At 39.2% G+C, this 27,755-nt stretch overlaps 1 protein-coding gene across 1 annotated transcript in view; it reads left to right on the top strand.

Annotated features, from left to right (window-relative positions):
• The window catches only part of atp2b2 (ATPase plasma membrane Ca2+ transporting 2), a 165,461-nt gene that overhangs the window by 127,599 nt on the left and 10,107 nt on the right, over positions 1–27,755 (top strand). Inside the window, exons 6-14 of the mRNA XM_034694487.1 lie at positions 1,309–1,434; positions 1,878–1,910; positions 3,842–3,934; positions 6,362–6,403; positions 8,919–9,083; positions 10,126–10,340; positions 10,810–11,052; positions 22,378–22,619; positions 23,844–24,078. Of these exons, the coding sequence (XP_034550378.1) occupies positions 1,309–1,434; positions 1,878–1,910; positions 3,842–3,934; positions 6,362–6,403; positions 8,919–9,083; positions 10,126–10,340; positions 10,810–11,052; positions 22,378–22,619; positions 23,844–24,078 (1,394 nt within the window). The remainder of the gene's footprint in view (positions 1–1,308; positions 1,435–1,877; positions 1,911–3,841; positions 3,935–6,361; positions 6,404–8,918; positions 9,084–10,125; positions 10,341–10,809; positions 11,053–22,377; positions 22,620–23,843; positions 24,079–27,755) is intronic.

Genomic DNA, 27,755 nt, shown 5'->3' with positions numbered 1-27,755 from the left:
GTTTTATGCATTATTATAAAAAAGAAAATCTGGAATCACTCAATCAAGCCCTCTTTGACATTTTGAAGTATTTTCAACTTGGTGTGCTGCTGCATTTTTGTCTTCCTGCACCAGAAGTATTCTTAGCAAAATGAAGTGCATTGGTTTGTTAAACTTAAAATCCTTAACAAACTCCGATATCATAACCTAATGCTTCAACCAACTGCCCTCGCCTCCTCCACAAAATAATAAGTATAATTACTTACATTGTGAATGTACCATTGTAACATTGAAGGCCAACATAGAGACATCAGAGGCATGATTTAGGTTAGTGTTGAGGTTTGCCTACAGTACTCAGTCAAGGTTTTATCTGCTTAACACTCTACAAATAATCTGTTATGAAAAAAAAAATCAAATGAATCATAGGTCACAGTCACGGCCTTACCTTAGACTGAAAAACAAAGGCTGTTAATTATGATCTAAATACTGATGCAGGAAGAACCAGTGACAGCCTGTAAGACGCTGTTTTCTAATTTCCTTTTCCTTTTATTGCTTCAGTGTTTTCTGCAGAAGAGACAGTTGAATTTTCAGCTTTAGGATTCTTAGAAATGAAGGATACCACTGATAACAGAAAAGTGGGTTAATCTCCTCTCGCATCTTGGTGTTTTTTTCCTTTGGATAATTAGCTGTGTGCCTTTTTGCTGTCTTCTTTAATTAGCCTCATACTCACCCACATCGACTTGCTCTCCCAAAGGTTAATACATTTCTCAGTGTGAAAAGTTAATATATACATGTGGATAAAAGTGTACTGCAATCTGCACTTCTTTTCACACATTGGGATAAATAAAAATAACTGGGAAAAAAGGTATGTATTCTCTACAAGAAGACATGGAGGAATTAAAGTGCTTTCAACAAATGAAGTTGCCCCTAAAGTTTTGGTTGATGCAGTGGGACACTGATCCAAAATATAGAGCCAGAAAGAAAAATGGCAACCAATACATACATTAAATGTTCTCAGTAAAACATGTCAGTCCATTGCGGTTGGAGTGAGCTGATTTATAATACACTCTGAAAGTGGAACTCCCTTCAAGTCAGTAAGTGCTTTCACACTTCACTCACATAGTTACAGGAAAAAAAATTTCTAATAGGGAAATCAACAATCACTGTATACTTCAGCATGATGTACAGACTGTACGGTTCACTAACCTCTGTATTAAATCTGTAGCACGTGAAGTCATATCAGGCTTGTCATCAATACTAAAGACCTTACAGGAATTGAAGATTCCAGTACAAAGTTCTAATAGTGACCCTCTGCTGGCCTTTCTCCAGGGACCCATGTCATGGAGGGCTCAGGGCGCATGGTGGTTACTGCTGTGGGTGTCAACTCTCAGACTGGAATCATCTTCACACTGCTGGGGGCCGGCACAGAGGAAGAAGAGAAAAAAGAAAAGAAAGGTAAGTTCATGATATCCCGTAGTCTCTTAGAAACATGCTTCATAAGATTCTCTCTGCTGTTGCTGCAGCAGTGCAGAGGTAATTTGTCTTTTTCTCAGCGTTGCTCAGCAACATACCCTTGAAAAAGCTTTTGTCATTTCATTACTTTATGTCCTGACAGTCTGTGTACGCTTGTTGCATAATATCAGTGTTTTTAAATGTTCTTGTTAGCAGAAGGGTTATTGAAAAAACTCACAGCTATCGACCTGTTTAACTTGTAGGTAAGCTTTTGTAGGTATTTTTAGAGCAGTACCTGATAATTAACCCATCATCTTTGCTGAATGTGTTTGAATAATGTATAAAATGAGTTTTGGTGGAACACTTGTGAGCTGCAGTGTCCAGGTTTTTTTGGGTTCAGGTTTATTTTATCCTTACTCTCTTATCCTTCCAAATTCTACCCAAAGGAGGGGCAGTGGAAGACGGACACCAGAACACAGGTAGAGTATCACCTTTCTGTGACCCCTGGGAGTGGTACTTGATCCTTTCAAAATTTAACCCCCAGTGCTCCCTGATAAACCACCAACTTTACTCCTCACCCATTTTCTGTATCCAAGCACTCGCCCTACTTTAAATCCCCACTTAAAAAGAGAAGCCTCATCATCGATACTGCATCTTTTTAAGTGCTAACAGATGACACATTTCACAGTGCATAATCCCCTCCCCTGATAAATGGCACTGCACTCATCAAACTAACTAGCAAGCATTCAACATCGGTCCTGTTTCATAGGCGTATTGAATGCCATGAATACAAAAAAGCCTGTCAGACTCATCTCATTTCTGTGTGACAGAACAATGACATGAGAGCAACTGCCTTACAGGTGTACAGCACATGTACCAGCAGTGCAGAGTAGAAAAGATGGTATACGATCTTCCATGTGTACATAAACATAAACAGTAAGGATTTGTTGCTAGTGTTTAACCTGCCTCTTCAGATGGTAGCTTGCATGACTAACATGCTACGTGTTATAAAGCATTTTACCACAACACTGTCAGAATCATCAAGGTAACAGAAAAGCCTGTAATTCCATTGCAGATTATACATTCTCCCTCAGATTTGAACACTACCCAATGCTAAATGTGGTCTTCATTGATTTGTAATTGTTGTACTTCAACATAGCTGGGATCTGGCTGTGGCACGGTTAGAATATGCAGTCATTTCTCAGGTTACATTTAATCAATCAGGTTGATTAAACCTGGAGAAATGTTACCCAGTGTCTAAACAACCAGCCTTAAACTGTACAGTGTGACACATGATCTGGGCAGAGGGTAGTCTATAGCAAACTTTATAAATGTACTATGAACTGTCATTAACTGAAAAGTTTATTAAGCTTATACAACTTAAAATTGCTATGATCTATCTAAAGTTGCAGAAGTGGTCAGAAGTGAAAATGTAATTTTGTTAATTCCCTAGAAAAAAAACATGATCAATAGCTTTACGCTGGAGTCACTGTTTACTTCATAGAAAGCAATCTCTGTCTTTTTAGTGTAACAATGAACCATATGATTGCATTCAAAGTTTCAAACTGCTCAACAAACTCAAGACAAAGACCCCAGAAGGACAAACGAAAAGAAATTATTGATCTTTAACTGAATTTTCTGTTATGGTAATGTTCGTTTCTGTGACTGCCTAAAGACACAAACAAAGACTTGTGAGTAGAAAACCAAAACTACAGGGGAGGCTAAGGCAAGAATTTGGATTAAGTTCACTCACCCACTTACTTAGCTGGTTGGCACATGTGTGTTTCCCCGACTAATACATGAGCTGTTTGAGATTTTGTTTACTTTGCTGTAGAGTTTAATTCAGGATTGGCTCTGCAACACCTTTCAAAGTTTTTCTTTCTTTTCCCTTTTCCTTTATTTTTTTTTTGATGCTAAAAGATATTACATGAATAACATGGTTAAAAAAATTTTTATTGGGATGAATGCACCAATCAAAAAGCAGTGTTATAACAAACAGCATAACAAAGTATGTAAACCACTGTGATTACAGTATATTGACTGAATATGTAAGAAATCAACCAATACTAGTTTGTCTTTTTGTAGTTCTTGTTTCACATTTTGTTATTTCCATACGTTATGATCAGATTTCATGTTTCATGCTCGTCTAATGTTACACTTGTTATTTAACTGACATAACATGAAGTAAATACAGTGTGCAGATGCATTACACATTTTCTACCCCTTACCAAAACACTAGACTTTAGTAAACAGATACACTCTATAAATGCTGAATCTCTTAAATGTGCTATAACCATGTTATTTCTGTTCATTGTCTTGTGTGTGCACGTGCGTGCGTGTGTGTTTGTGCGTGGGGGCGCGCGTGTGTGTTTTTGTTCATTCATGTTCGGCCTTCATTGTTACTGGCTAGACTGCTCCCATCCCCCTATCCACCCCATCGCAACTATAGCCACGGATGGGGCTGCAGGCATTAATGCCCCTGGCAGTGCCAGCCTAATTAATGGTAGGTTGATGAAACCTCTGATCTCTGACCTCTCTCTGTCGTGACTTTTGAGTCCCTTCCTTCTCCATTCTCCAACTGCCCCTGTCACAGTTGCTCACCTCCTGCTCTGTTCTACCTGTGCTCTCAGTTGTGTCAGACCCTTTTGTATCCATACTGTCCAAGCATGTCTTCTTCATCTGTAGAATTTAGTCTTGATGTTTTTCTTCTTCTGATGATACACTTTGTCTCTTAATGCTGTGTCAGTGTGTGGTACACACAGCTCATAACTTCAGCGATCGCAGAGGAAAAATCTGTCTTCTTCTGATATTGGAAAGAGTTGACTTAAAGAAAGTATTCAATGTTTGGGGAACGTTCCCTTTTCTAGTCGTGAATTGTGAAAGCACTGCTCTTGTAGAACGAGTATTTTTATACTTTGTTTTTTGTACAGAGTGAAATAGATAACCAATATGTTTCTTGTGTCACGACCTGTAGAGGTGCAAGCAGTGAGACTTTGTGTCCTTTGGATAGAGCCAGGCTAGCTGTCTCCCCTGTTTCCAGTCTTATTCTAAACTAAGCTGAGCTAAGCTAAGCTAATTGTTCATTGTTAGTAGCCTCTTTTTTACTGGACTAACATCAGGGCAGTTTCCATCTTTTATCCTATGCTTAATAAAAAACGTTGATAAAGGTATGTCCTCCCTAGAAATACTTCTCTAAGGTTTGTGTTGGTTATCTTTGTAGTAATAGAGTTGTTCTATCAAGTCATGTTGGCTATACAAGATGAGAGTGAAGACACGTTGCAAAATCATATAGTAAGGCCCTCTTCTGTAGTCAAGTGTCCTCTGAGATCACTTAGTGCAAATCCTCCATTCTGTGTAGCCTGTACAAGACGCAAAGGATTAACTTCCTTCATTGCTGCATCGCATTCTCTCTCATCTTTGGTCTCCTTGGAGAGCAGCCACAAAATGTTTGTACTCAAGGCTGAAGGGGCGTGCCATTTGCACCGTAGTGATGACCTTGTGCTGTCCTGGGCTGGAACAGAGCAATTTGTCATCTTCAGCTTTATTGTGACTCCAGGGAACCGGCTAATGTGCAAGTGGAGGTGAAACGAGTCATTTATTCTGCACATACAGTACATGCCAAAGATTCTCTGAAAATCTAGTCCTTGAGATCCAAGAGATCCTTGAGCCCTACCTGGGTAATTTCTCTTTGTGGCATTTGAGCACAAACCACTTAAAGACAGATTTTGTTATATGAAGCTTGCGTACCACTGAGGTAAAAGTGCATGCCTGTGTAATTAAAACCCAGGTAGATAATGGAGTCAACAATGAGGTATTTAAGTGCTTTCTTAGTTATAGTGTCTGGTTTTTAACATTGTGCAAATAGGTTGACTGAGACCAAGAGCTGAAGACTCTTGAAACTTTTGCAAAGGATACAGACTTTTTGTGCATTGTTGATCTTACTGTAACAGCTCTACCATCAATCTGGATCTATAATTTAAAAAAGTATTGTTTGATTATTACAGGCATTAAAATGAAGTACAATCCTTGTGTAAGCAGAATGCAACAACATAACAGGTTTGCTGTCCCTGAACTTAAATTTCGATTTTCCTCCAGTTGATCTTATGTAACTTTACCATGTGGGAGGCTTTCCTTCAGGCTTCTCTCTCTCTCTCTCTCTCTCTCTCTCTCTCTCTCTCTCTCTCTCTCTCTCTCTCTCTCTCTCTCTCTCTCTCTCTCTCTCTGTATTGTCCACATCTCCAGTCAACTTCCCTCTAAATGTGTGATCTTGCACGTGCTTTCAGATACTTCCTCTTATGCATGCTGTCCTTCTTTTGTGCGTACTAAATGTGTCAGTGTGTTGTGGTGTACTTTCCCTCAGTGTACTGTCAGTTATAATGTGATGCTTTACAAACTCAATGTATTAATATCTCATTGTTCAACCAAATAACTTGTATACTTCTCGATACTATGTGTGGATTTACATGTGCTGGTAGCGTGAGGTCATTATATGACCATACTTCAACAGTGTTTCACATTTTCTGAATGGTTAGTTACACTTGATATATGTCTCTGAAAGGCTGATCTGGAGTTTTTAATACCTAATTATTTGCTTATGAAGATAATTAAATCTTTAACCCTGTTTTCCTCCCACTTAACAAAAGAAAAATTGCACACTAGAATGTTTGTCTGTGCTTAGTGTTAACTCTCCATCATATTGGGTTTTATTAACCCTCTCCAGTGACTGTAGCTTGTTTTCACATTACATCACTTACATATCACAAGCTTCTCTATGTGACTGTCACAGAGACGTTGTATTAAAAGTCATTTTCCTGTCTCTCTGTCTGTGATTTTGGGTTCTCACTGTGTGTGTTGTCTCTGTGGTGATTATCTGTTTACCCGTCTGCCTTGGTTATTTTTGTTGTTATCGTCCTGTATGTCTCCATCATAGGTAAAATGCAAGATGGCAATATGGAGAGCAACCAGATTAAAGGTAACCAAACCATATATCTCACGTCCTCCTCCTTTGCCTTCTCTCTCTCTCCTCCCCCTTCTACCCCTTCTTCTTTATCTTCTTTTCTTTCTTTCCTCTCCCTCCTTCTTCTTCTTCTTCTTCTTCTTCTTCTTCTTCTTCTTCTTCTTCTTCTTCTTCTTCTTCTACTCCCTCTTCCTCTCCTACTTCATCTTCCTCTCATACTTCCTCTTCTACTTCCTCTTCCCTCTTGTCCTCTCTTACTTCCTCTTCCTCTCTTACTTCCTCTTCTACTTCCTCTTCCTGTCTTACTTCCTTTCCTCCCATCTTTCTCCCCTCTATGGTGTCTGGTGTAAGCTCTGGGTCAAATGCAGATTGAAAAACCTCCACTGCTTCGTTATTTAAACCAAAATTAAACTGCGTGGTTAGATTCCATGAGACTTTGACAAAGTCTGCCACTGACTTAGATAATCTCAGGGAATCTCAGTGTTTGACCCTGGTTTCACCTGCAGCCGTATTCGGGTAGAAATCATTCCTCCTCACTCCGTCTTCCACCAATGTGTTGTCCCTGGTCTGTTGTTGTGTTGATGTTCTTGTTGTGTTGTTAGCTTGTCTTGTTCTGTATGAGACAACAAGAAACCTGTCCCTCAACTACTGTGTCTGCCTCACTCAGCCCTTTTCCACCCAGAATAACCTGAGCTGTCTTTTTTTGGTACTCTTCACAAATGTTATACCTTACCCTGGTTAAGCCTTGTCAGTATTTGATGATTTTTGCTCCACACACAGTATGACATGAATTATCTGGGATCAAAGGGATACCATGTGAAATTCTTCATTTCTGTTATGGTAAATGCAGATTATTAGGTTATCAAATAAATCTGTGGAAAGTAAAAATAAATAAAAATGTAAAAATAATGCATAATATAAAATGCATACCCCAGGTTATTAGTAGCTTATTAACAGCTTAACTTGACTGACCAAACAGAATAGCTAGTAAGTCGTTGCTAATAAAAGATCTTCTGATGCCATTTTTATATTTTATCTGATATTAATTTAACTGATACTTTCCAAAACTAGACTTAATGAGGCTAAAGAGCAAAAAGTACATCAACAAGTGTCAGTAAGGACTGGTCACAGCTCGGTGTGATGATCACAGGCTAAACATTGTTTAATAGAACCCTTTGAAAGAGTGTTTACACATCACGCTTTTGATGTTGGTCCTCTGTTGTGTACGGCCGGTTGGATACAGAAACTTTGTGTATTTTTCTCAAATGGAAGGGGAAAAAAAATGTAGAATCAGAGTTAAATGAATGTCACACAATAAAAGATTTTTCGTAAAAATCAAACATGTGCCTCATTGGGATTGGAAAAATGGGCTGAATTGATTCTTGGCAACAAATTGCATTAAGCCCAGTGCTCTGTGTGTGTGACTGTCAGAGAGATGAGGACAGAGAGAGGTAATGGAGGATTATATTAACAGTGTTAGTTTTAAAGAGATATAGGAAAGACTGGTTTTGTTTCCAGGTTTAACACTTCCTACAGCATATAGTGTGTAAATACTACTCAGACTGTGGGGTTAGATGACCTAAACTAGCATTGAAATGTGACTGTTTATTTTTAGCACATGATGAACAACTGTTTGGGTTAGAAATATATGACTCATTTCATCAGATTGAAATTATATGCAAGACAAAGACACTCATTTTGAAATGCATGTTAAAGTCTGCAGCCTATTGTTGTGTTGTTTGTTTTTCAGCCTCCTCCCTGAGATTTTCTTCTTTTCAGTTAAATGTATGATGTGTTCACATTTATTTTCAAGGTTGTACTGATTGGGTATTTTCCAATGAGAAGTCTCTCTTTATTATGATTAAAGAGACACGCCTCCATGTGCTGCTTTCAATTCATCTATACATCATAATCCAAACTTTACATCAATCAAGTGATTGATGCTAGAAATACATTTGTGGCTTGTTTTTACCATTATGATCCCATACCCTTTAAGGTAATTTCAAACCAGATCCAGAGTAAAAACCAAGAAACTGAAAACTGATGTTAAGAAAATAAACCCAAACAAAAATAATTAAAATATTTTACATTTAAATATTTTGCGGCATTAATTGTTCAAATTATATTGTTTTCTTTTTAAGTTTTTAATTTTTAGTCTGGCTCTTTACTGTTTTTTTTTTTTTTGGTAACCTTGTTTATTATGTTGTGAGGTGCAAAAATTACATACAGTATCTTTAATTTTAAAGTTTTATAAATACAAAAATAAAGAAAGCCATCTTCACAACCCCTTTGATTTTGACATGAAGACAATGCAGGGCAAATATACAATACTTGTCATGGTATGTGAATGCTTTATACATACCAATTATTTTCCATCCTGTCATGGGGTGTCATATGATCTCCTTTGGTTTCAAAATCTAAATAGTATTTGTGGAGCTACTGATTGCTGAAGCGTTGCTCCTTGTTTGCTTCCATGTCTGTCATCTGCATTCCTAACGTTGATGTTTTTGTTTTTTTGTGGTGTTAACAGTAAAGAAGCAGGATGGAGCAGCTGCTATGGAGATGCAGCCTCTGAAGAGTGCTGAAGGCGGAGAGTCCGATGAGAAAGAAAAGAAGAAGGTGTCTGTCCCGAAGAAAGAGAAGTCTGTGCTGCAGGGGAAGCTGACCAAACTGGCTGTCCAGATTGGAAAAGCAGGTACAAATTGCGCATGAACAAGTCCATCACTCAGTCAGGCAGTTAAATCAGGGACAACAAGGCACTGAACCATCATCCTGTCACTCAGAGCAAGGTGTTGCACTGATAAGACTCCCTTCTTGCTTGCTTAAAGCAATCAAAGCAGACTGAATTATGAAATGTAAGGCATTCACTATATTTTTCCATGACGTGTATTATGACCTGTTCTCCACAGACATAAGTCCTCATGTTGTTATCAGTAGTTAGTTTTTTTTGGCATCATGCATTGTTACCTTTAACATTGCAGTAGGTCTTTTCAGTTTTTAGTAACAAATACCTACATGCCAATATGCCCACACTGTGGGTGTCCTCTCAGCGGCAACATAGTGGGATTGCTGTTGAACACTTGATAGCTATGAATATTACTTTCCTAAAATAATTCACACAAAAAATATTAATGTTTCTGGACCAGTCTGAGGGGATCGTTGTAGCCAGAATCTTATGAATCCTTCAAATTAATCTCAGTAGCTTCTTGAGGAGTTAAAAGAGCCTACGTGTGAGGACTTTATTTAAGGGGTTGTTGAGTTTCTTCTTTATTTAATTAGTAATAAGTTAAATTTTTCTCATTTTCTGAACCCCTGGAAGAAGTCCTCTTTTTCTGGTGTGCTGTTTCATCAGTTGTTGTCAGCCTGAGTGATGGAATGAGGACGTGGTGTCAGAACAATTAAACACTGTGCATGGATTAGCATAAAGGCAGCATAAGATCATATGGCCTTCTTGCAGGTCTGGCAGGAAATCTCTGGACTTATAACACTTCTGGGCCTGTCAAGAAGTTTTGCCTGTATTTACATAACTGTGCTTTATCTGCTCTCCATACAGTTTTGATAAGCCACACCTGGTCTGTATCAACCCGATAAAAGATGTGCTTTATCAGCTTTCTGAGGATGTAGATCAGATTTACTTGAACACATGAAGTATTCATGACTGAACAGAATGTCGGCTTTTACATTTCATGGTACATATCTGTTACTAAGCTTGAAAAACCTTTTGTATCATTTTTCAGGTTTGCTTATGTCAGCCGTCACAGTCATCATTCTGGTCCTGTTCTTTGCTATCGACAACTTTGTGATGCAGAAGCGCCCTTGGCTGCCAGAGTGCACTCCAATCTACATCCAGTACTTTGTCAAGTTCTTCATCATCGGTGTGACTGTGTTGGTGGTGGCCGTGCCGGAGGGGTTGCCTCTGGCTGTCACCATCTCTCTGGCCTACTCAGTCAAGGTGAGGGGGGAGGGATGCAGACATTGGGGCACTGCTATACCTCTGCTGTATGGGCTGTAAGTTAAGACATGGTGCACATATAGTAATCTCACTGTGAATGAATGAATTGTGGTCAATTCTCAATCATTACGACTGTACACATTAAAAGATACTGTGAAGGAAGACTTTTTCTTCTCCCTTTTCCTTTTTGATCAGTGTGGTATTGTTTCACATTTGTTGTAAATAGATGTACGTTTGGTTGCGTTCACTGTTTTAATAGCTTTTTGATTCACAGCAGCTGACAGAGTTACCATTCTGATTAAGGCCCAGTCTAGAAAGCACATTAGTTTCTTTGAGTGTTGCTGTGAAAGAGTGAGCATAAGCTTTTTGTGATAAGCAGTCAGGCATCCATAGAAGTTAATAAAATATAAGCTATTTTCACATGAGCACTGAAACACAATGTGACCATCTTGTCTTCTTCCACCACCAGAAAATGATGAAAGACAACAACTTGGTGCGTCACTTGGATGCGTGTGAAACCATGGGCAACGCTACAGCCATCTGCTCTGACAAGACAGGCACGCTAACAACCAACCGCATGACGGCTGTGCAGTGTTATGTCGGAGATGTGCACTACAAAGAAATTCCAGATCCCGGATCTCTGTCACCCAAATCACTGGAATTATTAATCAATGCCATCGCCATCAACAGCGCCTATACCACCAACATACTGGTAAGACATCTTTAATGCCAGTTATTGTAGAGAACGCATCAGCTGCATTTTCTTGAAATATAATGGTACTGCATCTGAACACAAACACCCACACCAAACATCATTTATTTATCTTCTACAAAATGGTAATCAAGTCTTTTATATGGAAATTGCAACACTATGCACCCCTCCATTTTTTATAGTATACGTGCATCAAAAGTAGAACTCTCCATGAACCCTTAATCATAATATTTAAGATAATCTATTATGTCAAAGCCTATTTGGTTAAGACTTAAATATCCCAGGTTAACTGCACAGACATTAGCTGTGAGCACTTTCTGTGTGACTGATGAAAGCATATGACAAAAGCAGCCCTGAAACAGTGAGGCAGCTCTGCAGTGCGTTCTTCTTGGCGGAGCAGGCAGTCCGTGTCCTTGGCTGCTGCTTTAGATTCACCGAGCATTCACTCAACTTGTCACCTTTAGAAGAGTTGTGTAATTTTGTCTTATCTGATATTCAGACCATAGCAGACTGTAATTGAATTCAATCAGTCTAAGTGCTCGAGACGATCTCTTGTTTATATTGAATGCAGCAAAGAGAGATTTTCTCTAAGCCAATTAGAGCTGTATGTAATTATGAATGTACAGATAGAAACAACAGATATATAGACAGCCTTATCACAGTCTGACACCTGAGATATAGTGTTCCTTCATGCTCCAGGTCTGAAACATAATGAACTGTTTGGCAAAAAATAGCCTCTAAGTAAAGATCCAAGACCAGGATGTCTTTAGACTGTCAGCACAGCATTCATGAGTAATAGTTTTCCTGGCATTCCTGTGTGAACTCAACTCCACACACCCACCATTTGTGCATGTATGCGTGTGTGTCACTATTTGAGTAAGCCCCTGGAGAGTCTTTTCATTCATTGATGGCTGACCAGCTGACAAGTGCCCTTATGGAACTTACATGGGGAATGAGCTGAGCAGGCGGGACATCTGCGATAGAAGGATCCCACAGATTTCACTTCCTACCCCTTGAGGCACGATCACAGTCTTGGTGCAAACAAAGTGTTGGTCCTTGTTTGGTTTTTTTATGATGAAGCGCTACATATTTGTGTCTACTCTTGTTGTTACTCTTTAATGACAATTTGGAAATGCAAGAACCAAGGACAAGAAGCCTGTTGTGTGTACTTCTGGCTTTAGACCAGAGCACAGTGTTCTTTCTTCATGCTAAAGGATAAAACTGTCAAACATTTGATTTCACAAATCAAAAATGTACATAGTATATTTTCTTTGTCCAACTCTCTTCTGTATCTCTGAAGTGTAACTGAGACAGGGATCTCTGCAGATAATTTATCTGTTTACATTTGTAGACATGCAGTATATAAATATACGTTTTCTTGCATGTACTCAGTGCGTGTTGGAATTCATGCTTTTCTCCATTTTGAAATTCCCCAAAGCGACTCATCGGCTGACAAGGCCCTTTTGCAACGCAGAGGCCTACCTGTGTAGCCTGGCGTGTATCTCCTCTCAAATGTAACTACGTGTTGAAACCACAAGCCTTGTGATTGGTCCACTGGGCAGCATTGCATTTCCTGCATTTACAACACTTACAGAATTGCTGTACATCAGCTGTACATTTCATCTCCTCCGACGTCTCCTCTCTATACTTCATTTTTAATAATTGCTGTATGATCAACTGCATCATGTATCAGCTCTAAATGAACATAATATGCTCTGAATCGCTGTGTAAAAGAAGGCAGAAAACGTAACAGGATTGGAAATGGGCAACCTTACTATCACAGAGACTAAACCATAGACATATAAAGAGTAGACGCTACTACCTGCTGGCGCTGACGGGCCTTGGGGCTGCCATCTTGGTCCGGTCACCCGCTCCACTCAGTGTAAGTGTAATCTGTTTGGCAGGCGCAATTAAGTGTCTTTTCTGCAAATGTCATACATATAGGTATGATACAGGACATGGTTTGGCGTATTTTAATATTCATAGTGGGCTTAACAGTAATAGAATATTCTGATATAGTAACAAATAACCCCAAGTAACAAATATAGTCTGTCAGTAAAAGAAAAATGCAGCTATACCGTTATAATTACAGTTGTGCTCATAAGTTTACATACCCTGGCAGAATTTATTATTTCTTGGGTAGTTTCTGTTGTCATTATGATATAAAAACAGTAAAAACAGTTGTTTGACAATAAATGGCTTCACCCAACTGCAGACCATGAGTGAAAAAACATTTTTCTCTCATCATTCATATTCTCTGAAAAATGGCCAAAAAAAATCACAAAGTCTGCCAGGGTATGTAAACTAATAAGCACAACTGTATGCCAATGAGAAAAACAAGATGACAAGGTAACGCTGCAGATGTTCAGTTTTCCCTATCCACCCCTCCCCATGATCTGAAATACACATGCAAACAAGACATTTACAGTAATTCTGGAATATAAAAAGACAGCTTAATAAAAAAAATAAAAGAATAAAAAGATTAAATGTATGAATACAATAGTATGGTGAGGAAAAAGGCAATTGCATTAAAGATCTGGCACCGTTGAGCGTCTCCATTCAACCATAACCTGGCCTGCCTGATTCATACTGACAAACCCAGTCACCCAGTCCATATCAGTATTAGAAAAGTTTGAAATGGAATTAAATAGACTCTCACTCATTTCAACTCAGAGTATGAGGTTAAGTGTCATCAGAAGTATAAATGTAAGCATTTAATATGTTAATTTGCTTACATTTTAAAATCATGATTGCAGACATGATACATTAGAAAATTAACTTTAACGCCCATACATTCGTCGTGGTTAATAAGCAAAGAGAAACTTAGGATAACAGGCAAGAATCTGACTCTTTAAATAGAAATGTTTTTTTTAGTGTGTTGATAGCAAGAGAGGTTACCTTAGTTATCCTTTTGCTTCCACATTTCTTTACCCAGATGTTCTACATGAACAAGATGTTACCCCTCACAAAAAGGCTGCAGGAATGTGTTGCAGCATTACATCAGACTATTGTACCTCTGTAGCTGCTTAGCTCAACGTAATTAAGCACCAGCCGTGTGCAGCTTAGACTTGGTGGATTAAATGGCACATTTCATCTGTTTTATAATCTCTTCATTCACAAAAGAGGTAACCTCACGCACCAAAGTACGGCAGAAGTCAAACTTTGAGCAAACTTCAAACAAGATCAGCTAAGATATGTTATTGATTTGTTACTGCGTATCTGCAGCACGTGTGCACTCAAGTACAGTAGGAGAAACTTTTAACTACTCAGCTGCCTGGTAACTTGGTGGCAGTTATTTTTCAGATCATTTCTTCGATAGATGTAGACATAAATTATCAGTCAATTCATGAAAACTATATTATTGAACACAAAAAGCGAGAATGTAGTTTGTACTAACATAGAGGACAATATAAAGTGAAAGGGAGACAGAGGTGGACACATGTAATTAAAACTAAAAAGAACTCAGAAAGTAGGATATAGAAGGGACATTACTGAGGAATACTGCCTCCCTCTCTCCCTCCCTCCCCCAGCCACCCCCACTCCCTCAGCGCCACTCCAGCTCTGCAGTATGCTGGCTGGTGTGTTCTTATATAAGAGGCCAATCCAGTGGGATGCCAGGATGGCTGTGGAAGTCTTTGATGGCCACCACACAAAGGCACAAAGGCAAAGAGGCAGGCTTTGATACCCGTGTCAGTCCCGCTCCTGCCTCTCTGTCTTTATAATACAGCCAGTGGTATAGCTCTTCTGTCAGCACATTGAGACTGCAGAGTGGAGAGGCCTCAATCCTTGAGGGAGAGATTCACACACATTTACACAATGAAACCATGCACGTATACACTATATGCACACTCATACAGTGAATGCACATGCTCATAGATACTGTAACCGTGTGTACACGTAATCTTATTTATATATTCTGAAAAGGATGCTGCATACATGAATACAAATATGCCCACATGTGGATTCTTAACACACCAGTGTGCCTTGAATGTGTCTTGCAGATGAGTCGAGCATGCCATCTAGCAATTTCTGAACTGCCTTCTGTGACGTAAATATACTGACGTCATCACAAAGAAACATATTTGCCGTGTGGCAGGAGCTTCACAGCAACAGTCACTCCACAAGAAAAACAATACTTTTCTTCTTTCACTCTAAGTGCCTTTAAGTTTATTTTTCTCATCATATCTGTGACGTTTGGGTTAAAACGACTCAAATATCACTCATACACACATCTGTCATATCAAGCAAACTCATACAGTAGCAGGTACGTAGATCACAAGTGTATGTTCTTGCAGCACAGTGGCATGTGTTTAGCATGGCTGTGTGAGTGTCCTCGGAGCTCAGTCTCATGTTGCTCCAACCACCTGCTCGGGTCATTATTCCGCTCAGGGACGAGGGAGAAAACGATACACAAACACACCTATACACACACAGATGGCTTTAACTGTGAGAGATAGATGCTTTGGGTAAAGGGAAACACATTTAGAGTAGCACAGTTTGAGGAACAAAAAAAGACTTGACAGTGCCTGATGTTGAAACAATCACATTTGTCGCTCTATGATAGGATATATGTGATTAAACACAAAGCCTATTTCTGTTAAATGTAAGCATTGAGGTCCTTATTTAATGGGCTTTGGCTGCCAGTGTTTTTGTCTTCTGGACATTGCGTGCTTGTTTGCCCAACATGGACATCTTTAGCTCGAAGCAACCACTGTCCCTATGGGATCATTTTGGACTCTGAGCAAGATACATACAATCCGTGGAACATCTTCAGCAGAATGATGTCCTTCTGTTTCCTTGTTCTCTCTTTGTGTGTTCAGCACTTGCTTGAAGACTTGACAGCGTTGCTGAGATGGCAGTGAGAGAGAAGTCCTCATCGCATTAGAATTACAATGCTTTGATGTGTCAGAGGCACAAAGCTTAATGGGTTTCCTGCGTTTCCCCTTGGAAGGACATGATAGATTTCAGGCTTTCCGTGAATGTTTCTAGATTTCTTCTAGACCAGTGTTGATTAAGAACAAAGGATAGAAAATGCAAGAAGAAAATCCACATGGTTTCGAGATGAGCTTTTTAACACGACCTGCAATTTACTGCACTCAGGCCGCCTCACCACCTTCAATTTGACACATTACAGAAAAGAGCTGAACAATGTTTCAGTACACCTTCTGTGTGATACAAATCTACTGTTACAATCTCCATTCTCTCAACTCAAATCAGATTATTATTAGCCTGCCAATCACATATCTGAAGAAAAGCCCAACATTAACAGTTGTCTCTATTTGGAAATGTATGTATGTCTTCAAAACCAGAAACTACTGATGGAATAAACTAAAGTAAAAAGCAGGGAAGCCTAAATGGAGGAAGCAGCAATAACACTAATAATGTCCATATAAGAAAAAATGTGTAGCCTTTTTTTATCTGTAGCATAGACAGGTTGGGGCAAAAGCTGTTCAGTTATGCAGAGGAAGATGTCACTTTTGTTGTGAATTGGTCATGATATAAAGGTAAAGTAGTTGTAGTTCAGTATTGTTACAGATACAATGGAAAAACTCAAACACAAGATTGGATTGTTCACAGTTTAAATTAAGAGCTGGTTGGTTTGAAAATTTGTTTTGTCCTGTTTATGAAAAGGGTAACTGAAACTCATTACGAGAGTGAAGGGAATAAAAGGAAACAGTGGTCAGAGATGGAAGCTGAAAGCAAATAGAAGGAAAATATGCATTGAAGAAGAAAAGGGATAATGAAATCAATCAATCTATCATTATTTATACTTGACAGATCACTGAGGGGCAACCCTCATTCACAATGAAATCAAGTCAATCACAGAGACATTTAAAAGACAAACAACAAAGCAAATAGAGTAACCAGAAGAGAGATTGAATCAAATAATCAAAACAGGATGGATTCTGAAAGTATAAACACATAAAAGATAGAATAAAGGAGGTAAAGAAGATGAGAAAATTATACAACAAGAGAAGAGAGAAACAACACTCGCGTGACAAGTGTCCTCATCATGGACTGGAAAACTGTATTACTGCCCTCCAGCATGCCTCCAGGCCTTAGCCCAGTTGGCTGGCACAGTCATGCGGAGAGCTAGGATCTCATCCACTCCTATATGCGAGGAGGGAAGGAGAAGGCAGGCGGAGGCAGGGGGAAGAACAGGCGCCTTGTAAGAGAGGAAGCTAATAGAAAAGTAAGACGACAAGTCATTCAGAGGAAGGATAAATGGGAGGGAAAGGTATGAGGGAAAGGTGGAATAAAAAGCATAAACTTAGGGACAGAAGAGATGGAAGAGTAAAAGGGTGGAGTAAAAGGGTGGGGTTGAGTGTGAAGTGGACAGGAAGAAAATGGAAGTAAAAGGAAAGGAGCATGAGGGATGGATTAAGGAGAGCCCCAGGTGGAAAAGGAAGTAAAGTTGCCAGCTCTCCCTCTGGCATATGTCCTTGCCTGCGGGAGCACCCAAGGACCAGGGAGAGGGCAGCTGGTCCTTAGCCACATCCAGGCCAGGACTTGCCAACAAAAGCACAGCAATGCCAGCGTTTGGCATCCCGTGCCAGCAAATGTCCTTGTGCGTAGAAACCCACGTCAAGCTAACCCTCTAAGGAATCTCTGAGAATAAAAGGCAGTGGTGTTGCAGTCTGCCTTCTGTTTATTCATCGCTCTTTCTTCTGCCTTGTGTTGTTTTTGCCACAGCCATTGCTCTGTGTGTTTTTGTACAAAGTGGCCGAACTCGTGCCAGTGCCCAGAGGAGTTAAGTGTTGCCTGTTCAAGTCACTCTGACTATGTTCACAAGCCCGCAAGTTTACTGTTCAGATTCAGTGTTTTTGGTCTGGCTCTTCACATTACTTCTAAAAAAGTGGCCTGTGTGAAATGGTCATGGTCCTGAATGCACAGGGGAACAAACAACAATGACATCACATGCAGCATGGGAGGTCACTGAAGTAAGCATGGTTGTCGGTTTCATGCTGATATTGGTTTGCAGTGAAAGCTTGGGATGGTTAGATGATAGAGAGGAGGACGAAGAGAAGAGTCAAATTTTTGTATCATGGCTACCTGAGCACAGGTGACTCCCCGTGTCACATCTAAAAAGTCACATGCAGTCTGACCTTGCTGTTCAGACTGAGGTTGTTATGACCTGTATCTGCTTCAGGACTTCATGTGAAGGTGGCCTGAATCTGATTTAAAAAGATTGGGATTGAAACAACTTGTGATTTCAATGAAAATGCGAATCTGAGTCAAAAATTAGAAGAATAAAATCTGACTTTAGTCACTTTTTCCTTCTGCGTGAACTAAGTCTCTAAGGAGTTGAGGATTCAAGACTTTTGTACCACATATGAAAGATCACCTTGATAATAAAAAGAAGCCTGTGTGCAGAATCTTTACTAAAACTAACTGTTTTTATCAAAGTAAGTAAACACAACTGGCTCTCTATTTTTCTTAATCCATTTTCAGTGATTATCTTGAACTTTCCATTCGTCTTTTATCCTTGACCTCCTTGAAAAATGTAGCTTTGCATTTAGATGACTTCCATTATATCTAACCACTGGTTCTGTCATTCATTATAACAACCAAAGAGCGAGGAGTATTCAGTCAGGAACTGATGAACAGAAAGAGAATGGCGAACACATACAGCATAACTTAAAATTCTACTCGTCCACAAGTTGCCTTACAAATCCAACTTCCAAACACATGTTTGCAATGGTTTTGATGTGAAAGTCAAACTCTTCTGTTGATTGTGGAATAACTAAATCCCTTTAGTAGCAGGAAAGATGAAGTATGCCACCAAAAATCATGCCTAGCATAGTTTGATATGTTTTAAAAAGTGACTGCTCCTCTTTACTGAAGTTTTCATGAGTAGATGTTTCATTCAAACTTTAATCCATCCCATAATGGTCTTTGGGTTTGGTGTTTTGCTGTTGCTGGGAGGCTATTCACCCAAACACTTTGCAGACAGCAAAGATGAGGCCATTTCTTCCATCCTCTCATTAGCCAATGACAGCCAGTGTCTTCCTGATGTAATCACTGGTCATTAGGAAAAGACATTAATTCTGTTATTTACCGCAAACTCTGTATAAAGTATTTATACGCCTGTCTGTGTCTGTGATACACAGCTGAACATTAACCAGATATGTCCAATTACTAGGTGAACATGGGCCAGTGGTCTGATTGGGTTTTAATGATTAATGAGATTTTCGCTGACTTTCTCTTCAGCCCTCTCGGCTGGAACCCTTTGAGCAGCTGCAGCTAAAAGGACAAGAGAAACAAGTCTGAGCCTTAATTTATCAATATTTATTGTTTCTTATGAAAGTATAGTTCTTCAAAATAATGAGCTGCCCAAGCAAACATTGAAAGCACATACATATCTCACTTGAAAGAGTAATTAAACTTTACAGAAATGTGCTTCATTAAATGTAGGATTATTGCAACCAAAACACAGAACAGTGAAGACTGGGAAATGCTGATCGAAACCCAGTTAAGTCCATTTAAAGTTATAATGCCTAAAAGGAAAAATTCCAAGCTTGACCTGAATGACTTTAAAAGCTGTAAAGCATGTTGAACAGGAAGAAGTAAAGACTGATGGACAAATATACATCAGCTCAACATTATTTTCTTACTGCATGGAAATATATTCCAGCCTTTGTCAGGGCATTATAGACACATTAAAACATTTTATTAGCATTCTTCATCAAAACCTCGTTAGCAGGTGGACAGAAGCAGTCATCAGAAGAAGAATGTGAGCGCACCAATTCCAGCAAGCCATTAATGTGATCAAGTGCTCTGCTGATACAGAATATTTCCCAACATGTTTCAACAAGTGCTGAGCAAAACACAACAAGAAAGCATCCAGAATGTCCAAATGTCAATGTTTTTTTATTTAAACATTTATCTCATCTTAGTTGGAGGCTTGTTCAGACACAGAACAGAAACCCTGCAGTGTGCATTCTGTCTATTATGGGAAAAAGAACACAGACTGAAGGTGTCTGCTTAGCAGAAAGTCAGAAGCATTATGTTCACTGTGCTTTTGACATGCTGTGTTTTGTGTGTGTGTGTGTGTGTGTGTGTGTGTGTGTGTGTGTGTGTGTGTGTGTGTGTGTGTGTGTGTGTGTGTGTGTGTGTGCGTGTGTGTGTGTGTTCTTCAGCTGTGTTTGTAGGTGTCAATTGTACTGTTGGCACTATATAGCAGGACCCCAGGGAGACTAGCTTTTAGCTGTGAGCTGAATGAATCAAAAATCAAAAGTAACATGTTGTAAACCCTGGCAGGATTTAGTTTAATATAACTTATTTACCACAAGTTTCACCTCATTCACTTGCTCGAACTTTGAATTTGATTTGAGTTATATTGCCTACTCTGCTAATATCCTGGAGAGCTTAAATGATTTGTCCAATTAATGATCCGTCAAACAACAGAAAATAAAGCTCATGTGGGGAGTTTTTTATGAAACTGTCTGAACTTTATTGATGTCTCTTTATCAGCTTGAAAAGCAGACCAGACCATCAGAACAAAGATGACCACCTTTTGTGTCTAGTTCTTTTTAATGCCTTAAAGCACCTCTGCAGGGTAGGTGTCAAACAAAGCAATTAACTGCACACTACAGACACAGATTTTTCTGTTTTTTCCTTCAAAGATTCTTTATCAATGATACATTCAACTTTTATAAGAGAGCACCTTTTGTTAGTGAGCACTACCTACACATTTATAGGACAAGAAGAACAAAGAAATAGGATGCACTACTTTGTCCACAGGGGGCACCAAAAACAACACACACCTATAGTTTTTATGTCAAAGATTCTGGATAAGTGATACATTTGACCGTCCAGGAATAAATTAAAGAAGAGATGTGAGGTACTAACTAATATTTTTTGTCCAACTCTTTTGTGGAATGTTTAATTGGTTTTAATCAATTTCAGATTTCTAGAGAGTCAAATTAAACCCACATCTTCTCGGCTGTGTTATAAATATTCACAGAAAGGATTGAACACCATCTTGTGACTCCAGACTGTTAGAAAAGGTGTCTCTACAGTGGTCAGTGTGTTTGTGTTAAAGTGTGTTGAGGATTTTCTTCTGTGAAAAGAGCATTTTCCAAGAATTATGGACGAAACAGTCACGCTGTGTGCTTTAGTGCTTGTATTTCTCTGTTATTTCGCAATTTAGAGAGTGTGAGTAGAAAAGGACTGAAGCTGAGGGAATGCTAATGAAGAAGGACTGAGGGAAAGATAAAAAGGGAAACCCAGTAGGACTGGAGGACATGTGTGAACTGAGTTGAGTGAGAACGCTGTCAGAGAATCATAGCCAAAGAGTAAGAAACCCCAAGTGGCAAAGAGAGAGCACCCCCTCCTTTCCTACAAGGCCCTTCCTCAGAGTATGCTTTGCACAGTGTTACCATGGCAACTTGAGTCTTCCACAAGCTGACCACACACCTACACACTCACGTGCTTTCACATACGATAGGTGTGCATGCAATCGAACACATATACTGAAGCACCTGGGCAGAGATGTGCACAGATTTCAAACACGCACACACACAAACACATTAATCTACAGTGAAATGCTCCTTTAATCGACACACAGAGAAACTACTCCTCTGACATCACATGCCACAACTCTTTTCTTAGAGACATTTTATAGATGTTTAGTTTTACAGATTTCACTTTCATAGCTTTGATTTACTTAGTTAATGTTAAATAATCTGTATTTCAATGCATACCAAGAAAAACGTGTCAGGACCATTTGCTGCTAAGAGAAACATGTCATATGCTTTGTCTACCAATCCCACACAGTCCATGTAGTCCTGTGGTAACGTGGCAAACGACATGTTTACTGAACCGCAGAAAAATACAGTTCCAAATGTACAATTACGGATCGCAATGGGCAGAGCTGTATGCCTGAAATAAGAACATCCAAATTTGATTCCATCCATCTCATCTCCTAACCTCCCACACAGAGCAACCCTTTCACCTGCTAGCTGGTTAATTATCGCTGGTGGCTATTTTGAGCAGTACACTGGTCACACTGCAGTGAAGAAAAGAGGATCTCGTTGATTGAATGGATCAGTCAACTCACTGTATAGATTAAAGGCAATATGGAGTGGTTGTTCTTAAAACATTTTACATTAAAAGACTGAAGACTCTCCATAGCAAGGTTGTCTTCATGAACCGTATGAGGAAATACAGCTTTAATTTGATAAAACAGGGACTATGCATGAAAGTATGAAAAACAGCTTTCATCAAAGTCTATACCAAGAAATAATGTAAAATCAAGGGAAGCAATTTTTGGCTGAAAATAGAACCCATCATCCAAAAATCTCTTCCTCTGCTTCTCTCCAGCCCCCAGACAAGGAAGGCGGTCTGCCGAAGCAGGTGGGCAACAAGACAGAATGCGGCCTGCTGGGATTGGTCTTGGATCTGAAGCGGGATTACCAGCCAATAAGAAACCAGATCCCAGAGGAAAAGCTTTACAAAGTCTACACCTTCAACTCTGTCAGGAAGTCCATGAGCACTGTCATCAAATTACCCGACGGGAGCTTCCGCATGTACAGCAAGGGAGCATCTGAGATCGTCCTCAAAAAGTGAGTCTGGGTCTGTAATAAAGATTAAATTATTCTGATGATGATAGCAGCACATAACCTCGTTGTGCTGTATTACGGTATAATCAAGTGATGAATTTCAAGCAGATGTATAGCGTGTCCGTTTTGAGTACACACTGTACTTCAGGGCATAACATATTGTCTATTTTCGAGGCAGTGAGAGTGGGCTGAGTTTCCACTTAAAGGTCACATTGTTGTGACATTTAAACAAGAAGATAAAATGGAAAACTCCAAGAAAAACTGCCTTTTTATGGAAAAGGCTGAATTCACTTTTGACAGTGGATTACATCGTCTTGTAGGTGTCTTGATAACAGAGGTTGTAACACACAGAATCCATAAGGGATGACTTTATACTAACCACTGTTCATTTATAGCTTGACTTACAGCAGGTGGATTCCATCCAGCTCTTTTTATGATTTGCAGGCACACCTGTTCATTTTCCACATGAATGTTTATCTATTAAGCTAATGAGCATTTTGTTAAATGTAGATTAGATATTTTTTGGCTGCAACAGTAATTAAGCTGAAGCCCTTTTGGGGCAGTTTGTCCAACATCATGGACCAGTGGTCATAAGGCACTCCTGGGACATTTCACCACAACATCAATGGAGCCTTAATGACTTGACCTGACACTACATGTTTGTCTCCAGACTTGCAAAAGAATGAAGTGAACTTACTTTTGATACAGCGGTTCTCAAAGCAAGTTCTCCTCAGGACCAATGTGATAGTTTTTTAGTGCTCTTGCTAGTACACTTTAATGTTCTGTAACAGATGGTGATTAAAATTGAATGTAATGCCATTTAAAGTAATAGTTTGACCAACAGGACCAAGAAAAAATCTCACATCTTTCTGTTTAAGATAGCTAGCTTAGCATTTTGTGGTAAACAGAAGATTTTACACTCTTTTTGCAGATTACTAATAATATACAAAGTGCTTATTACTGAGGTTCATATTTCCTTAAAGATAGATTAATGCAAGCTACTGTTGGACAGCTGTTGACACCTGCTTCCAATTGCATTGCCAAGCTTAGCTAAGCAGCCTTTCACTTAGAAAGCAAAAATGAATATTTCCCAAAATGTCATTTTAATGTGAAAATTTAGCCAGAGACTGTATCGTTAAATCTTTTTTTGTTTCAAATGTTGGTTCATTATGGCATGTATGACAAAATAAAAGTTAAAACATCCCCCCTTCCCTTCCTTAATCCCAGATGCAGCCATGTCCTTAATGAAGTAGGTGAGTCAAGAGTCTTCCGTCCGCGTGACAAGGACGAGATGGTGAAGAAGGTGATCGAGCCCATGGCGTGCGATGGCCTAAGGACCATCTGTGTGGGATACCGTGACTTCTCTGCTGATCCTGAGCCTAACTGGGAAGATGAGAACAACATCCTCAATGACCTGACAGCCATCTGTGTGGTTGGGATTGAGGACCCTGTCAGGCCAGAGGTAAGAAAGATAGTTTCAAAGAGTATTGGTTGTTTGGTAAATACTCATGCTTGTGCACCAGTGGTTTGATCAGTGTTGTGGCTCCACCATAACTTTTACCTTAAGGTTCTTCATATTCATGATGTGCCCTCTGTTCCATTAAAGCTTTATTTGAACGGGACAATAAAGCCTCAAGAAGCTGACTGCATTGGCCACAGCGTGTGATGCAGAGACTTATTCATAATGTTAACTTTTATGAACAAGGCAAAAAGAAAAGGTCTCCCTGATCTGAACGAAAAAGAAAGAACCCACATATGAGAAGACTTCCCGTCAACATTGCTCCTGTCGTATGTGTCCTCGTTTCATTTCTGTCTCTGTAATCTTTGCCGTCGGCTACTGGAAGCTTCTAATGATACACACTGCGACACCCGGCTTCACCCGGTATCACCATGTTTCTTCACTTTTCGTTTTGGGCAAGAATCGACAAACAGTCAGGGACCCCTAGCAACACTTCTCAACTCTCAAACTGAAATGTGGATTTCTTTTCAGTAAGATAAGTACAGCAATGAACAAAACAAGGGGAGTGGACAGAGGCTTTGTTAGCTACCAAGGTTGTTTATGTGTTGTTAGGGCAAATAGCAAAATGGGGCAGGACATCCAGCTAGTTACTGAATGTAGCCTCTGAAAGGACTGTTTCTATTTGATATAGGTGAATTAAATCGCGTTTTGGGTCTGTACATCTTAAATTAAAACAGTCTGGCTTAAATCTCTATTCAGTTGGCCAATTCATGCAGTTTGTAGAAATGTCTTTCTCCCATGTCATTTTTAATGCTCTTGCTATCACAAGAAGATTTTTATTTATACTATTTATAGGAAGCCTTTAATCTCAATCACATGTAATTAAATCCAATGTCACATCTTTGGAGGTGGAGCTGTGAGGGTTAAGAGTGAACAAGGCAACAAGAGCTGCAGTCTGCACGTTGAGCTGACGGAGAGGGATCATGTGTCATTGAAAGTCTAGACATTATTGTGTGTCTGTGTGTGTGTGTGTGTGTGTGTGTGCGCACGCGCGTGCGTGTGCATGTGTGATCAATGGCTTCACTGATTGGTGCCTCTCTAAATGATTATTGATGGATGAAATGCACACTTTTTAAACACATTGAAAATATGAGAACCATGCAGATGCTCTGTATGTGTTGCAGTTGTGTCACATTTTGTAAAGACATAATATACTATAAAGAGATATTTGTTATTTAGTTATGTGTGATAATGTGCAGTTTGAATGAGACAGCACTTTGGCCTAACTTTTCATTTACCCATTTAAAAACTGAGCTATATATTAAGATCTGGACCAAAGCTGTACTGTACTTAAGTACTGTTGCAGCTTTTATACGGAAGTATTTGAATTTAATTTCTAAACTCTACTTTAGCATGTTAGTTCAGAAATGAGAATATTATGTTCCACATTACTAAGATGCCAAAATGTCCCTGATTAAAAATCTTTAATGTTCAAACTTTAGATGTTGAAAAATTGAAGAGGGTTAGAAGTAAGATAAAACTCTTAACCCACAGAGGAGAATGTCATCTTGGGGGTTCTTTGTAGATATGAGAAGAGTGGCACAAGAACAAGATGATGCGGATCTAAAACTTAGACCCCAAACTGCTGTTGACTGCAATAGTTCCCCAAGGACTTAGACAATATTAAGAGGTGATTGTTTTTTTTAATGCGTCATTTATTCACCTTGAAAGTTTCTACATTATCTCACATTTTTATAAGTACTTACTTTCCTTCTTTGGTTCTTTCTTCCTTTACTCCTCTTTTACTTTCTTTGGTTTATTCTTTCGTATTGTTCTTTCTTTCTTTCTTTCTTTCTTTCTTTCTTTCTTTCTTTCTTTCTTTCTTTCTTTCTTTCTTTCTTTCTTTCTTTGTTTCTTTCTTTCTTAACTTATTTCTATCTTTGTTTCTTTCTTTCTTCACTTACTTATATAATAACTTACTCCCTTACTTACCTACTTACTTACTCACTTATATAATCACTTACTCCCTTACTCCCTTACTCACTTACTTACTCACTTACTTACTTACTTACTTACTTACTTACTTAATTACTTACTTATTTTTAAATTCCACTGTCATTTAATTGCAGGACTTTTAGTTGGTACTTACTTATGCCATGTCTTATTGCCTATTTTAACTATTTTTAACTTATTAATTTCTAAGAGCTTTTAGTCAAAGGCAACAAAGAAACACTTACAGACATGAGTTATTCACACAGTCATTGATTCGTCAGTCCAGAAGTCTCTTAAAGAAAAGGAGGAATGCATGTAGCAGGAGAGAAGTATCTGTGTACAGTAGGAAAACTGACCTCACTTGACAGCTCTTGTGCAGGTACAGGGAAGCAGGAAGCTAACTGACTCCTGCATTATTCAAATTCCTCCTTTCAGTTTTCCCCCCATCCTCCTCCTCATCCTCTAACAATGTCTCTCATTTAAACCGTCTCCATCATCCTTTCTCTCTATATATTGTAGGGTCTGACTTCTATTTCTCTCTGGTTGCTTTTTCTTCTTACTGTCTGTGCTGCTCTTGCTTTATCTTTCACTATACATTCTCTGTTTGTGTGTCTGAAGCAAAGTTATGTAAGCAAGTGAACAGACCTACATAGAATAAATAGGCACAGAGAAGAAGTGGAAAAGAGTCATTCTCAGTATGGGTATGCAAAGAATGTTTGGAACAACTAGACCAGCTCAAAGGAAAGCTCTTATGTATCACAATTATATTTAAGGTGTTACATTCAAGCAGATTTGTTCTGGTAGAATAATTGGCAACAACTCAGGCAACCTCAAGTGAAATAAAAAACACTAAAGAAAGACAATTATTGCAAATTTCGCACCATTTCATACTCATTAGATTCACACTTTAGGTGCTAATAAAGTCTCCTGTGTTGCTCAAAGCCAAGCAGTTTGCAGCGTTTCCCTTCTCTACTTTACATAAGTCACTTAACATCTGACCTTTTCAATAACTCATGTAGAAGAGCAGTGCGCTGAACACCGCTGCAACCTACTACCATCCCTCCAACTTACTTTGTAAGACTGGCTAATACTGGAGATGAGGCTCTCTGCTCAGCTAAAAAGGTCACACTGAGTGGTAAACATGTTTTTGGTCCGTGTATTAGTCTCCAATTTCTTCCTCCAGAATGCGATGTTCTTTTAATAACTGGCTGCTCTGCCCCCAGAGAGACACAAGAGCAGAGAATAAGACAGAAAAAGGAAAAGAAAAAGAAAAAGAGGAGAGGGAAAGATTTAGATTCATGTCTGAGGGATACCGGGCTGCAGGAGAAGGAAGACGTGTAAGTAGAGAAACGTAGGAAAACGAGAGTGTAACAAGATCACAGAGGCTTGTTTTTCAGTTTCACCTACTAGCCTCCTACCCTCTTCCTCTGTCGGGCCAGATTGTATTTTTAATGAGCCTTCACTCTTCTCCCCTCTTCACTCCACCTCCTCTTTCAGGTGACTAGTCAACTAGGGCAGTGGGAATCTAAAAGGGAGGAGAGCTGAACAGACAACAGGGATGACAGATAGACAGGCGGGAAGTTGATTACTTGATAACGATGACTTTAGTGCTGATAAAGTGTGATGAGGATGCTCCACGGAGATCCTATCACTTTTAGAAGTAGTGGATTCATCCTATGCCGTACTCT

The sequence above is a fragment of the Notolabrus celidotus genome, chromosome 1, assembly GCF_009762535.1.
Source record: "Notolabrus celidotus isolate fNotCel1 chromosome 1, fNotCel1.pri, whole genome shotgun sequence".
NCBI classification, from domain to species: domain Eukaryota; kingdom Metazoa; phylum Chordata; class Actinopteri; order Labriformes; family Labridae; genus Notolabrus; species Notolabrus celidotus.
The sequence above is the reverse complement of the archived record's forward strand: the minus strand, read 5'-3'. Positions and strand labels throughout refer to the sequence as shown.